The sequence below is a fragment of the Medicago sativa genome, chromosome 1 (assembly GCF_051527215.1).
Source record: "Medicago sativa cultivar Bolivia chromosome 1, Bolivia_mono, whole genome shotgun sequence".
Taxonomy (NCBI): domain Eukaryota; kingdom Viridiplantae; phylum Streptophyta; class Magnoliopsida; order Fabales; family Fabaceae; genus Medicago; species Medicago sativa.
In genome coordinates this window covers 64,671,620-64,687,868 of record NC_140749.1, presented here as the reverse complement: position 1 = coordinate 64,687,868, position 16,249 = coordinate 64,671,620, and the positions used below count along the sequence as shown (strand labels likewise).

The window sequence follows — 16,249 nt, the reverse complement described above, 5'->3', positions numbered from 1 at the left end:
AATAACTGTTTCTACTTTTCACCATAGAAGCTATGACATCACAATCACGCCCAATACTCTGCCCCTGCCTTGCCGGGGACTACAAATACAGCCAAAACTTATGTAGACATCTTTCTGAAGTTAAGTAAAAAATGCCACATATATGAAACATATAGGTTGGTCACCATGCTCTCCTAATAATAGGTCGGTAATAACAAAGGAATTTCTTGTCAATTATTCATATGCTAAGAACAAAAAGATCACATATTTACATGAGAACCCACTCTTTCTTTGCTTTATGTTTCAATGATTTCACCAAGGTATATAATAATTGTGGAGATTGTCCTTGGCAAAAAGAGAAAGTGCAATGCAAGTGGTAAGGTACTTGAGAACCAAAAAAAAAAACAGACACTAACAACAAGAAAGTCTTTTATAACATAAATCAAACATTGTCATAATGTCTTATTCAGAACTGTCTTAAGTAATTCAAATCAAAATCATTTTGTATAGTTGACTTAAATTTCTGTCTCTGTTTTTAACTGTTGGACTGCATCTAACCCACTTTCCTTATTTGGACTTCTATAGAACCCACACATATCCAAACTACTAAAATCATGATCTGTTGTCTTGTTCACCAAAGGAGCTAGTACAGCAACATCTCTTCTATTCATTCTTAAACTTTCCATGTCTTGTATATCTATTCACTCATCCATCATAACATTCTTATATTCACAACATTAAACTTAATTTATTGCAGACTCTTTTTCGCCCAACACTCAATCACATACGAGGATACAGTGTTGTAGTGGAGGATTAAGAAGTGAAATGATAAAGAGATTGAAGGTTCTATCTCCATCCACGACATAACACTAATGTATACTAGTGACATACTCACATTTTTCATTCCAAACATATGTTCTGTATTTGTATGACAAGAGCACTTTGCTGTTACAAACATCCAAAACATTCCTCCATTTCAAGACTAGAAAACACATTACAACTATTTATTTTTTTAAGGATTTTCAACTATTTTAAAAGGTGCATGTGAGCCTAACCTTCATTAGACTCCCCAAAACACATTCAATAAAAGCTCTTCAATTATTCTACTTTGAAAAGTAATTGGTACATTCAATTTACTCCAATACTAGAACTAGTGAAATAAAATCATGATCGATCCAACTAAGCAAGTCATGTCGGAGTACGAAAGCATGCGATCACAACAGCTAATGTATCCCACATTGAATGTGTCTCATCAAATATAGAAACGGTCTCACACAAGATTTACTAAAATCTAGGTTAAGTTTTACTCTCTCATTTCTTTGAGCTGCATTTTATTCTATAATAATCTATACTTCTACTGGCTGAAAATACGTCTCGAGTCTTGAGTTTAGAAAGATATAAATAGTTCGGTGAATTAAAAGAAAATGAAATACATAACACACAAATAGAGATAAACATACATGGATGAAGGAATTCAAATACATCTCTATAAACTCAAAGTCACACCGATCACTAGTTGAGATCTAAAACGTGAATATATACAAATTCAGAACATGAACCACAACATTTCTGCCTTATGAAAACAAACCCAACGATGATTGATTATTTGCTTCAGAATTAATTCGGTGTCTATTTTTAGGATAGGAACAACTATTTTATTTTACATCAATTGCCTGGCTACTAATCAACTATGCTACTGTTTCTGACACCACACTACAGATCTGTAAGACACCCTCTAAGTGCAGGAAACTAGTTATTAAGATTACTGTACTACTGTTTCACTGCATTCAAATGGAACCATTTAAAAATGAAAAAATAACTAAAATATCTGTTATCGAAAGATACCTTCCTCACCATACCACGGCAAACCTTTAAGAACATCTCTCAAAGCGTAAGTGTGGCTATCACATTTGTGGTCTGTGATGAAATTTCCAGAAAGGATTATCCTCTGGAAATGCTCCCCAGGTTGCCTCTTCAAAAGGGTGTAAACTTCCTTTCCAACATCATTCTGGGATCCCAAGTTCCTCTTCAGATAGTAAACAGTCCCAGGTATGAACAACTCCTCAGGCACTGCAGGTTTAGTTTCCTCAATTTTCTGGACATCTGAATTCTCCTTTACTGCTTTGGGGGGCAAAGGTGCTTCTCTAGCAACTGGCAACTCTTTACTAACGGGATCAACTGTTAACACCAACCAAAACAGTTTATGATAGAAGGATCATGAGAGAAAAGCTACTAAAATCAAGCACAAGTATAATGTACAATTTGTTTATTTTTATATGCAAATGTTCTGTAATATCTACTATCAATTATCAAAGTAACTGGGTTTTTTATGCTCAAATAAACCAAATTCTGATGCCTAAATATGCATCTATCTGTTTCTTGCTACTTACTTAAACTACTGTATGCACCAAAACTTTTATCCACAAGAGGTTTGATGGATCATCAACATAGGTACTGACAAATCGTTATTGTTTCTTTTATACGAGTAGGGTGGGAAATGAAGTTCCTCCTCTGTACATGGCCCGACTGGTATGAAAAAAAAAAGTTCTCAAAAGAAGTGACACCAATGAAGGAATCGTTGCATGATAAAGAAACAAGGTGAAGTGATGATGTACGCTCGACTTTTTTTATTACTATTATTATTATATTTTCAAAAAGAAGGTTTGTTGAAAATAGAAAAAGCTACAAATAGCATAGATTATTCGAAGCATTGATCTCTCTGAAGAAAATAATATAACTATACCCTCCAAAAATAGAATTTATAGGAAGGTCACTGAGCTGCAGGCTCTGTGACATTTGTAAAGGTTTTGAAATGATGGCACTGTGTAATAAGGATATATTATCAAATTTCAGAGAAGATTAACGTTCTGGACCAGAAGAGAAACGTTTACCAGATGGACTTTTGTTTCTCCTGAAATTGGCATAATCAGCAATTTTTTGAGCTACATCTTGCACAGAAGACACCGCCTGCTTTGCATTTGTAACTAAATCTGTTAATCTTTTCCGGTCTTCTTTCTCAATGACACTCATCCTGAAGGAAATCATATCATTTGATCAGAGATTTTGCCAGCTAACTGCCAAATACATATAAAGCTTTAGAAGACTTGAATCCCTTGTTACCTACTAGATTTTAGATATTTAAGCTCTAGAGTTTGTGCAAGGTCTCTGCTTGGAATATTCAGTAATCATTCACCCATTTTCACCCCCCCTATCCCTTTTAGCAAGTACCACCTTCCAATAAATGGAGTTTCCCATTCATTAAACTAAACAAAACTCACGTGTGTGATGAAGATAATTGCAGGAGTAAGAGAGGAGGGACCAAATTACTTCAAGAGTAACTTGGGGGAGAGTTGCTCTGCTTAACAACCCATTATAAATATTGAATTTCACCAATCTAACTGTTAAATCAAAATATTTTATTACATAGATAAACTCCAGCTATTTTAACAAAATTTAAAAGTGTTTGATCCTTCACCAAATGAATGTACAATAAGTTTTTAAAAATATAAATAAATGTTGGCTGTAAATTATATAGCTATAAATTTCAGATTTATATGAAATTTAGTGTGCTCGATCATTAATATAATATGACAACAATCAACAGTTGAATTGGTGAAATTCATTGTTTATAATGAGTGGTTAAGTGTAGTAACTCTACTCAAAGTTACTCCAGGAGTAACTTGAACATATAATGAAATATATGAAAACATTTAAGAACATAATTGCAGTTGATCCATTAGTGCTTTACTTCATGTCCTATTCTCTAAAGGAACAATAAGGGAGGTTCTCAGTTCAAGATAATAAACTAAATGTTCCTTACCAATCAGTTTGAAGAATTTCATTTCTCAGCCTTGATAGTGAAGCTACACTTAATCTTGGTACAATATCATCCTGAACAGATATCGAAAACAGGAGTTCAAAAGGGAAGCACAATAGGTAAATAAATACAGACAAAGCTTGGGAAAAAGAATCAGACACATCTGTGGACCTGCATAGATATAATTCCTTTTCTCCAGATCAAGTCATAAAGGCATTGTGGAATTCAATCACTCACCTGCATCACGACTGTTGATACATATCCAGCGCAGATTTCAGCAAGTTCTTTGGAGACACAAGGTGGGGTTCCATATCCAACAGCAGATACAATGTCAGGGCTAAATCCGAGCTCCTTTGATGATTTTCTATGGATCATTATTGCTAATAAAGAAGCTATTGCACCTCCTAGAGAATGACCCACAAGTCTTAACCTAAATCCCTGTTTATGGGTTAGCCACGCCTCACAGTCTGGACAAGAAAAAAGGCTAAAAACTAAGAAACGAAAAACATAACAGATAAATGAAGACCATCTCCACCTCGTGTTTCTGCAAATATTTTCTTATGTTTCCGATCTCATGATGAAGAAACCAACGAGCACATTCAGCAGTTCCAAAGTGCGTTGAAAAGCCTTCAAAGGTTACTTCGCCATCACTTGAGGAAACAATATCAGTGATAAGGTCGTATAGAGCATGGGTGCCACGAATGCCCAAAATTACTAGCTTTTTACGGGGGTCAACCGCTATATAATATGCAGGCCTCATTACACTGGAGTTGCTAACAAATTTTATGACATTACTTTCTCGGAGCATGCTGGTCCTTGCAAGAATTGCAGGATTATCCTTATAAGCGCCTTTAGCCAGCTCAATATGATAAATGAGATCTTGAACCTGAAATCCAGTAAACATTGATAAGAATAGTGAACTACAATAATTTGCAGAGATATGCTAACATAACAGATAAGATTTTAATATCACATGACATTATATTCCCTCTGCCTCTAAAGTACAGTTTCAGAAGTTACTATTGATTCTGAGGATATCTGGATGCCTTCGATATCTTCATAAGGATATGTGGAAGCTTGACGAAGATAGATCAGATACAAGCCAATTGTAAGGTCGCTCAAGCTCCAATCCTGGATTCCAATCTTGCTTCGTTGGATGTAGGCAATTATTTCCGTAAGGGATCTACTATTTGGCGGAGTTTTGTCTCCAATACCATCTCCTGCATACCATAGAAAACAAAGCCAGCCTTGTGTTATTATAAAGAAAACTGGAACGTTATATGATCAAGTTTTTATGGAAAATGCAGAAAATTACATGCAAATGATCTAAATAAGTGTTCTATATAGCTTGTTTCTAACATGATTTAAAGAAAGGTGCTTGCAATTTGCAGTCATGCTGGCTGTGTCTAACTCCATCACATGAAACATGTTATGAAGTTAATATTAACAGACCTGTTGGCAAAGCCCACCTACAAAATTGCAGAGCTGGTTCAAGTGCCTTAGTGAGCCAAGCCAGCTCTAACTTCCACTTATTGTCTGATGGATCTTCCTCGTCAGAACTGTATTTGCTAATCCCATTATTGTCATCTGCTTTCTTAACATTTGACTTGAGAGAAAACTGACTTTTTCCTTGCTCATCTTTTAGCTTATCTTTTTCTACCTTGTCTGCTCTTGACCTTTGCAATTGAAGTCGGTTAAAAACACTATGAATATAGTTCCGATATGGTTCTTCTCTGTTGAGAAAATATTTAGTACAATCTGCACATTGAATAAAGAAAATAGATATGAATACTCGGATAGTATTTATTAGCAACACAATTGTATTAATGAGAATGACAAAAGTTAAAACTATCTATGGGAACCATTCAAATAAGACATTTGGTGATATCAGTTCTTCTTAAACCCTTGGGTAAGATATTACTGCATCAACTGTGACAAGATTTATACCAAAAAACTCATGTTGGAGACAAGCCATGAATCAGTTCTCTTGCATAAACGCCGAGAGGAAACTTAGTTAATAGAGTTGTGAAACATATAACTAGGAATTCATACCCCACATAACTAGAAATTCTTACCCCATATCTAGATATGGTTCAAACCCAATAATGCTGTCTCTACTTCTTTTCCCATCCCTTCTTCCTCCGTTATCATGGGGTCCCGAGGGCTTCCTCGAGGTCCAAAACAGTGGCAGACCCTCTCTTGAACAAAAGTTATTGACGTTCTACCACACCTAATAACTATGTGAAATGATTATTTGCAAAATGTTTGCAAGGATTAGTATTACAGCCAATGTTGTCAAATACTATGGAGCACAGACTCACGCGGACACCTGACACCAATGTAGTCAGGATCGAGTTCCTACGTAGGATCGGTCGGCCGGTGAAAGAACGTAAACACGAGGAACCTAACACGGTTCGTAAGTAGGATCGATAGGTTGTCGATAGAATTGAGAGAACCATCGTGACACGCCTAATCTTAGAGGTGTATATGCTACTCAAATATCTAGCCATGACGGCACCATTGCATATTGCGGTGGAGAATTTTTTTACAACCACCACGGCAAACTTTTGAAGGATAGCAGCGATGTGGCGTTTTATCAGTGTTGTCAATAGCGAATCGCAGAAAATAGCAGTTTGTTCAAACTCCTCTACTCAATAATGCTATATTGGCGCTATTTGACATCATTTGGTACTAAATAGCATATCGCATAACAAAAGTGATTTGTTCAAATTCCAATATGTATAGCATTGTTAAAGCCACTACTTAACAACAATGCATTTTATGGCAGAGATGGCAGGTTAAAATTGCGGGTTTTTGGCTTTCTGCCATCAATCCATAACACTAATCAAAACAACAAAAACAATAGTTTCACGTGGTAAGGTTAGCTACAAGATCAAACAATGTCAAATATCATATTCTAAGGGTGCGTTTGATCTGCTAAAAAACATGGGACAACTAAACAACTTCTTTTGTGCCTGTTTGATTTAGAAATTGGTCATGGACCGTACAAAAACATGAATTCTTGTCCCTCACTAAACCATGGGACAACTTTTTTGCCTAAAGTACAGACTATCAAAAATACCAAAATACCCTTTTTATGTTCCAACATGAGCCTCTCTATCTCTCTCAAGTACAGTTATGTCTTGTCTTGTATTATTCTGTCCAATACTTATTGTGTTTCGAATCAAACGCACCTAAGTCATCATATCTATAATACAATCCTATTTCACAAATCAAAACCAGTAATATTTGATACGAATCAGGGAAATGCAACAAGAGTAACACAATTTGACAGCAATTATGAACTACATCACAATTAAGAAATAACCAAATGGATTCAGTGGCAGCATTCCTACAAAATAAATTATGATGCAATTGAAAAGAAAAGAATGCATGAAGGAAATGGAGGAATTACAGATATTGCGGAGGAGTTGCTTGACGTAACGAGTGTTCATTGGGAAGAGAAACTGAAAAAGTTGATAGCGTAGTTCTCTTCTCACTCGGAAGTGATTGTTGTTCGAGTTGCAGAAATAAATAAGTCACCACCACCGCACCGACTCCAAAGGGAATATACTTGCCCTCTTCTCTTCTATATGGAACGATTCTTTCACTTCACACGCTTCTGCAAGTAACTAATCACTCTACCACATGTTACTAGTAAGGCTTAATTGGACTTTTGGTCCCCTAACTAATTTGTTGTTTTCATTTTAGTCCCATAAATTCTAAAATCAACGTTTTGGTCCCTCAACTTTTGCACCAGTTTTTAAAAACATCCTTTCCGTCAAATAAGTCACTGTTTCCGTCAAACATTGTTAAATTTTTTTTTTTAAAAAAACAAAAACATTAGAGAAAATAAAATAAATGAAAAACCAGATTACACCACCTACTTCCCTCTCATGTAAAAAACTCTTCTTCTCTCTCAAACACCACCACCACCTACTTCCAACCACCACCGCCACCATCATTATCCTCATCACCGCCACAACTACCAGCACCACCACCAAATCACAATGGGTTTGACAGAACCCAAAATCATCTTCACCAACACTAATTTATTCACTCCATCTTCTCATTTTTCACTACAACAACTCGTATGATTCCAGATCTGAAGCCAACAACATTTTTTTTAATCAACCCTTATTTATCTTTTAATTGCAAAGAGGATAAATACATTATGATTGTTGTTGCAATTCGTTGGTACGTGTGTGTGATAAATAAAGGGGATAAAGAGGATTTTGACTAAAACGAAAACTGCCCAGTTTTCCAGCGCGGCTGACAACTTTGTCGGCACGGTGGTCCGCCGGTGAAGTTACTGTAATTATGAAATAAATATAGGGCTTTTGTAGAGGTTATCATAGGGAACAAGATTGTCATTTTCGTTTCTCAAAAAGAGTTTCATGGTGGCCGAAATTTAGAGACAAAGTGGTGATTGGGGTATTTCAAATTCTCACCAATCTAAAAATAAGTTAATGGTTATTGAAGAGGAAGAAGACAGTGTTGGAACAAAATGTGTTTAACAATGAACCTTAAGGAGTTTTGATGATAACAAGATATTAAAAATTGTAAATTGGACTAGCTAATATTTGTTCAAGTGTACAGGACCATAATTAAAAAGTTATATCATTTATTGGTTCTGAATGAGCAAATAAAGAGCAAAAAGGATCAACAAAATTGAAGCTTAGACGCTCTTGAAGGCAACTTGCTCCTGAAGAGAATAAGCGCTCCTAAGGTAAAGCCGCTCCTGAAGTTAGTAAAGTGCTCCTGAAGAATAGTGCTCCTGAAGACAAGAGGTCCAGAAGCTGCATCATCAGAAGCTGCGTTATCAGAAGCTGCCTCATCAGAAGCCATTTCACCAGAAGCTGAAGATCAACTGAATTTGAGAAATTCAAGGATTCAAGAGTTGTGTCACGGATCGAAATTCATCAAAGGACAACAAAAGATCAGTGGAATTTTGCAACGGTCATTTCAAAGGTGTTTGAAGACATGTGCTTGCAATTTTGGACGAAAGCGTTGACATTGTACTTTGTACGAACTGTACAACCACCTTCTCCACTACTCTGTTTTGTGTCCACGCTACAAGACAAGAAAACAGCTCCAGAATACGGCTTCGCCTGCATAGATGTTCCTTTGGATAAGGAATGGATTTCAAATTGGTTCTTCATATGACAACAACCAAATCAGGCAAAAGATCATTGGTGAAAGATCAAGCTTCAACAACGACTCTTTGATGTGCTGGCAATTTCACAACGTCTCTTTCACACCTCTATATAAAGGAGTGAAGACTTAGAGAATTGGCAATGCTGAACGAAAGACTCACAACATTTTTACAAGTGTCAAACCTCTGCTGAAATTGTTCTGCATTCACTTAGAATTTCTGTGTCTCAAAGTTTTATCTTAGAAATTCTTAAGTTATTGAGTCTGTATCTGATTTGTATTGTGAGCACCTCTGATTGTATATCAAGTGTTCAACCTTGAACAATTTTCTGTGTAATTTTGTTTAGTTAGAAGTCTCTTGCAGTTGTGCTTGAGCAGGGAAGTCTCTTGATTGTGTTCTTGAGCAAAGGAAGACTCTTGCAAAGTGTGCTTGAGCAAAGGAAGTCTCTTGCAGGTGTGCTTGAGCAATTGTAATCAGATATTACTCTTAGTGAAATCTCCTTGGAAGTGCAAGGGGGACTGGACTACTTCCGTATTGTGAAGGAACCAGTATAATTGCTTTGTGTCGTTCTTCTTCTCTCTCTCTGTTTTATTCCGCTGCATTTAGATTCTGATTACCACTTCAGAAGCTGTCTCACTTAGCTTCTGACCAGTGTGTTCAGTTTTTAGGAGAAACGAAGAATTTCCCAAAAACACAATTCAACCCCCCTTCTTGTGTATTTCTCACCTTCAGACAGAAATTTAATGGTGGTGGTGGGGTTGCCAAAGGAGTCCGGACAGAGAAGTAATGGTGGCTGGAAGTGGGTGGTGGTGGTGGTTTTTGAGGAGAGAAGAAGAGATTCTGTTGCTGTTGTATACGTGAGTGTGAGAGAGAAGAAGAGTTTTTTCTATTTTGTTTTTGTTTTTTTGAAAATCAGAAAAATGGACACAAAAGGAAAATAATAGTAATAAAATTTATGTTTTTGATTAAGTATTGATGGTATACCATAAGATATCATGGACCTTCATGATCATCCAATCACTTTTTGATTAAAAAAGATCGAACGGTTAAAATTATAAGAATTAATAAGGTCTATAGTGGACCAACATTGTTTGTGTTTCACTTTAGACATTTAAAGTTAAAGTTAACAGCTAAGGACCTTTTTGACTAACAGAGCAAAAGCAAAGGGACCAAAACGTTGATTTTAGAACTTATGGGACCAAAATGAAAACAACAAATTAGTTAGGGGATCAAAAATCCAATTAAGCCTACTAGTAAGGTACCCATTTATGATCTGTTTGGCAAGACATGTCTTTTTTAGCTTTTCTTATAGTTTATAATTTATGTTTTATAAGTTTGTTTATCCAAAAGGATTTGTTTGATAATCGTCACTTGCTCACAAGATTATAACTTATTTTAAAAAACTTATCGCAATTTTTTATAAGCTTGTTAAAGTAGCTTATAGCTTATCATTTTTTTATCTCAATTTTAGCCCTATAATTTTAATTGAAAAAATTGAATCTTAATTAATATATCTTCTTTAGGTCATTGTAAGTTTATAAGCTAGTTCAACAACTAATATTATCAAACACTACAAATTCAATTAACTAGTTTAATTGTTATCAGCTATAGGCTAGCTTATAAGATCATTCATTTTTTTATAAGTTATAAGATCGTCCATACTTGAGTGTAAAACATGCGAAAATGTGTTCTTCATTTGGACAATACAACATATATGTAAAAAATAATACTAATTGGCAATCAATTTTAGCATTACTAGAGATCTTATTTTATCTTAAATCTTGAAGTTTAAGTTTGGATGTCAAAAAACGAGTTAGGTTGGATTGTTTGTGAATCAAATCCAACACTGATATTGACTCGATTAATTTGAAAATTCGGATCCGATAAATTACAAGTTCTAAGAAGAAGTACCAAGACAAGACCATGTTGGTCTCAAGACAAGTCACAATACATAAACTTTTTTTTCTTTGAAAAAGAATCAATCAACAATTTTTTTAATTTTAGGACAACAACGACATAATTCAAAAAAACGTAAGCTTTTTCATTACAGTTTTTTGGCTCATTTTTTATATATATATATAAAAACTGTTGCCGCTCCCTTTGTGATGGATTTTGTCGGCGTTGGTTGAGAATTCTTCCCCCCTGTACGTTTTGTCTTTGCCTTGTGTCATTCCTACTTCGGTATTCACTCTCGTATCTATGCTTGCATCCAAGTGTCACCATATATCTTTTGAATCAAGGTGTCATCCCTTCAATTACAGCTAATCGTAGAGTTCAAGGTTGGTGTGATGTTACCTTTTGCCTTCTGTAATTATATATCTCGTATCTTGATTAACTCAAATTGCCACAATCCATGTATTAATTCAAGGTATTGTTTCACTCGTGTATGCTATTGGGTTCTTTTTCATTACCATTGTTATTCGTGATTAAGGGTTATTGTTGGATGTATTGATACAATTAGTGGTGACTACTATGAATAGCCTTTTGCTTGATGAAATGGATATATTGCTACGAGTCTAATATGTAGGAACTGTTGAGGCTTAGGGAATCTGAGTGTAGTTTCAAGATTGAAGTACCTCGTTGGATTTATAAACCAGGTGTTTTCTTTCTTTGCGAGACATTAGCCTCTTCCGATAAAAATGAAGATTTTTGTTATGTGCTTGGTTTTGACGGTTGTTTTGCGATTAGTAGTTCCAGTAGATGTGGAGGATTGACACTATAATGGAATAATTCTTTCATTTGTTCTCTTGTAAATTATTCGTTCAATCATATTTTTGTTAATATTGTTGATCTAGACAAATGTCCTTCGTAATTTATAGGTTATTATGGGTTCTCGAAAATGGGACGACGAAGAGATGTCTGTAATTTTCTAAGAGGTCTTTATCGTGATATTGCTTTATCATGATGCATTAGTGGAGATTTTAATGATATACTATTTGATCAGGAGAAAAGGGGCACACACATGAAAGAGAGAGTTTGTTAACTAACGGTTTTCGTCAAGTAGTTTCAGCACGGGGTTAACAAATGTCTCTTTGATTGGTTACCAGTATACTTGGTGAAAGAGCTTGGGTACCGTACGAGAGGTGGAGGAGCATTTGGACATAGTTACGGCAAGAGAAAGCTGACACTCTATGTTTTCGAATGCACATGTGGAAAACTTAGTTGCTCCGGCATCTGATCAGTATCCCATATTGTTATCTCTGGAACCACGAATTAGAGGACGCTCGAGGTGGAATTTTAAAATATGAAAATGCTTGGTCAATGGAACCTGGTTTTTGTTATGTTGCAATTGATGGAACCTGGTTTTCGTTATGTTGCAATTGATTGTTTGTATAATAATAATAATAGTCATGCAGTGGTTCCTCGGTTGGAGTTACGCACATATGAGTTGAGTGCCTGGAGCAAGAGTGTTTGTAATAGGTTCAAGGTGGAGATCGTGGATTTTCATAAATTTGAATCGCTGTTGTGATTATGGTAGTGCTTGTGACTCCTAACAAGTTGCTGTCTTATGACAACAAATGAACAAGTTATTGATTCTGGAGGATAAGTATTGGAGGCAGCACGCTAAAGCAAATTGGTATCAGGATGGTCATCTCAACACAAAGTTCTTCCACGCATCTGCAACAACGCGGAAGAAAGTGAATTAAATTTTATCATTAGAATCAGCGGAAGTGACATGGGGTACAAATGAAACAGATATGTGTCAACTAGCCAGAGAGTGAATAGCACGTATGACCCGGTCATTTCAACCTTCGCACCAATCATTGATGATAATGATAACCACGAGCTTACGACACCGTTCCATGTCGAAGAATTCAAAGCAACTATGTTTTATATTAAGGGTGGCAATTGGATCCATGAAATTCATATCCATCCGATCCAACCACTACAGAATCCATCCAATCCATCCATAAAGCAAATTTCTTTTTTAATGGATTGTATCCAATCCATCCATTAAAAAATATGGATGGATCCAATCCATCCAATTGATTTTAAAGATCCAATGGATTACTCTTTATTGTTTATTTTTTTATCCAATGGATCACTTTAATTAAAAAAATAACAAATTAAAACAAAAGAAACAAACAATTAAAAGCTAAATAGTGAATAGCTTATTTCTTCCCCAATTAAAAACCCAACCCTAATTTCTTCCCCAAATTAAAAACTGAACCCTAATTTCTTCCCCAAATTTCTCTTCAAATCTGAAATTCGTTCTACACTTATCAACGATTATCCAACTGCAATTATCAGCGATTATCCAAGCATTCGTGTAGCAATCATCAGCGATTATATTGTCTCTTCCGACGATTCTTAAAATCTTCCGACGATTCTTCAACTCTTCTGACGATTCGACTGGAAGTTTCAATTATATTGGGAAGTTGTCTATAAAAGAAGATCAGTGTAGTCTAGGTGAAGGCATAAACTCGACTCCGACATGGCTAATGGGAAAGCTCGGAAATATTCAGGTACAACCATCCACTGTCAATCTAACATGTGCAGATGGATCAATCAAAAATTCAAATGGAGTGATGAACAACATAGTGGTGCAAGAAAATACTTCATCAAACATCGTAACATCAGAGACTCAAAACAAGACTCACTTGCTACAAAAGTCTCAGTGTCACGTGAGGAGGACGAGCACATATTCAACAAAACACCTGTAAAAATGACAAATATAACATAAAAAAAACATGTCATTCGTTAACTTGAACACGGTCATCTTGGTCACCTAACCATCCCTATCATACTCTCGCTCAACAGATATTCCAGTCATCAAATCAATTACATCTACACAAAAATAAACGAGGGATAACAAAAATAACTGTATAAAATCTATTCCAGTACCAAACAAAAGAAACTCACCAACCAAATAATCATAGTCAGTATTCTGAGAACATACTTCACTGATCTTGGTTGGAGACAGACCATGTTGTGGGATAAGGGAATTCTCAACCCTTGTCTTCATTTGAAAGATTAACTTGTAAGGATGAAGTATGGTACGGGATGCACAAAACCCTAGGGCAACAGAGAAGTATGGCATCTTGAAAACCTCCCCTTCCACCAGCTTCTTCTGGAAAACATACAACAGTTGTTTCCTAATAGTAGTAGGATTCTTGGCACCCTATCGTAAACAAAAAAAAAATAAAGGATTCAATCTGCCATTCGACAGTTAAAGCATCAACATAGCAATTTAAAAAAAAAAACCTTTTGATCAATCAAAACCGTCTCCAGTGAGTTAGTTTTATTAGGATTGAGAAATACCGTAAATTCCCACATCCTAAGCACACACACCTTGATTCCTCCATGTCTCTCGACCAGGAACAATGTCAGACAGACAATCAACTGATTTTTCCATCAAAGGATGATGAACCTAAAACTCAATTGAAGATCAAACTAACAAGCAAATACAACACACAATTTCAAATTTAAAGTCAGTGATAAGTAGATATCTAGTCAACTCGATTCCCAAATACATACTTATATAGAGTTCAAGCAAAGGGGGGAAACAGAGATATCAAAACAAATTATAATCTCCTTTAGACAATTTCTGAACAAAAACAACAAAATACTTAAAAGATAGAACCAGATTTGCTGAATACCACTGACACTACTACAAACAAACAAAAAATTTGAATTTTCTGTCAGATATCGACCCACCGCATACAAAAAAGAAACATCTCTGCACACATTACATCTTCTACCATCCATTCTCCAGGAAAACGCTAAATTAGAAACCCTTGCTCTGGGCTTACCTCGTCCTATCTCGACAGAGCTTGGAGGGATGATTTAATTTCAAAAAATAAATTGATCATATGCTTGAAGCATGCTCTACGTTTGAGCAATTATAATACAAGTTGCTTAGTGTTCAATTTCTTCATATACTTGACAGATGCAGAATTAATCATTGTTGTTGAAAGGTATCATCTTTTACTTACAATTTGTATGTCATGTAGGACAATATATTTCTCTTTTTCCTATCTCATTTTGTTCATCTCCTTAATTAATGAAAATTAAGGAGATGAACAAAATGAGATAGGAAAAAGAGAAGTATATTGTCCTACATGACATACAAATTGTAAGTAAAAGATGATACCTTTCAACAATGATGATTAATTATGCATCTGTCAAGTATATGAAGAAATTGAACACTAAGCAACTTGTATTATAATTGCTCAAACGTAGAGCATACTTCAAGCATATGATCAATTTATTTTTTGACATTAAATTATCCCTCCAAGCTCAGTCGAGATAGGACGAGGTATGCCCATAGCAAGGGGTTACGACAAATTGCATTCCATGATTTGCAAACCATGGAGACAACTGAAAGTTAAACAACATTAAGTTTTAAGAAATCTCTAATAAGGATATCATAGAACATATATTCAATGGAGATTCTACTAGCTGAATTGTTTTTCTTCATTGTTAACGTTTTAGACATTAATAAATATTGTTGTTGTAACCAATGTGCAACAGCTACCACTACACTTTCATGGTATGACGTGGAGAAATAGTTAATTCACATTGGATGTTAGTGTACATTATTAATTAATTAATACTCATAGAAATATAAAATCATATTTCTATCGATTCAAAGTTTGGTCTCATCCTTTAATTTTCGATTCCCTGCTGATTTTTTACCAAAACAAATTCCTTACGTGGAAAAGATAAATAATAAAATTAAATTTAGTAAAAAAAACCTAGACAATTGTCATTATATATAATCTCATTCACTATTCATTAGCCGCAACAGAGTGAGTGAGACATCACTTTATATTTTTCATTTTCATTTTTCATAAAATTTCCCAACCACTCCACTTCATCCCTCCCATGGTCCCGAATTCAGTTCTCTCAGCATGAAATTTCCTCAATTGCTTTGAAGGTAGTATATTATTATTTACATTTGTTCCCTTCATGTTACATATATTCTCTTAAATTTTTGTTACAGAGAGAAATGAATTCAGGACCTTGGGAGTGATGAAGTGGAGTGGATGGGAAATTCCAGAGAATATATGTAACATGAAGGGAACAAATGTAAATAATAATATATTACCTTCAAAGCAATTGAGGGGGGAAATTCATGCAGAGAGAAATGAATTCGGGACCATGGGAGTGATGAAGTGGAGTGGATGGGAAATTTTATGAAAAATGAAAATGAAAAATGTAAAATGATGTCTCACTCACTCTGCTGCGGCTAATTAATAGTGAATGAGATTATATATAATGACAATTACCTAGGTTTTTCTTACTAATTTTTATTTTATTATTTATCTTTTCCACCTAAGGAATTTGTTTTGGTA

General features: G+C 35.2%; 1 protein-coding gene across 1 annotated transcript; it reads right to left on the bottom strand.

Annotated features, from left to right (window-relative positions):
• Positions 1–1,545: 1,545 nt before the first annotated feature.
• LOC146956398 (alpha/beta-Hydrolases superfamily protein) lies at positions 1,546–7,410 on the bottom strand. The gene is made up of 8 exons (XM_085728730.1): positions 7,212–7,410; positions 5,249–5,554; positions 4,817–5,016; positions 4,332–4,682; positions 4,034–4,234; positions 3,800–3,870; positions 2,871–3,010; positions 1,546–2,157 (listed from the first exon to the last, which is right to left on the bottom strand). The coding sequence occupies exons 1-8, from the start codon at positions 7,249–7,251 to the stop codon at positions 1,811–1,813; spliced, it is 1,656 nt and encodes a 551-aa protein (XP_085584856.1). The 5' UTR covers positions 7,252–7,410; the 3' UTR covers positions 1,546–1,810.
• Positions 7,411–16,249: the final 8,839 nt, after the last annotated feature.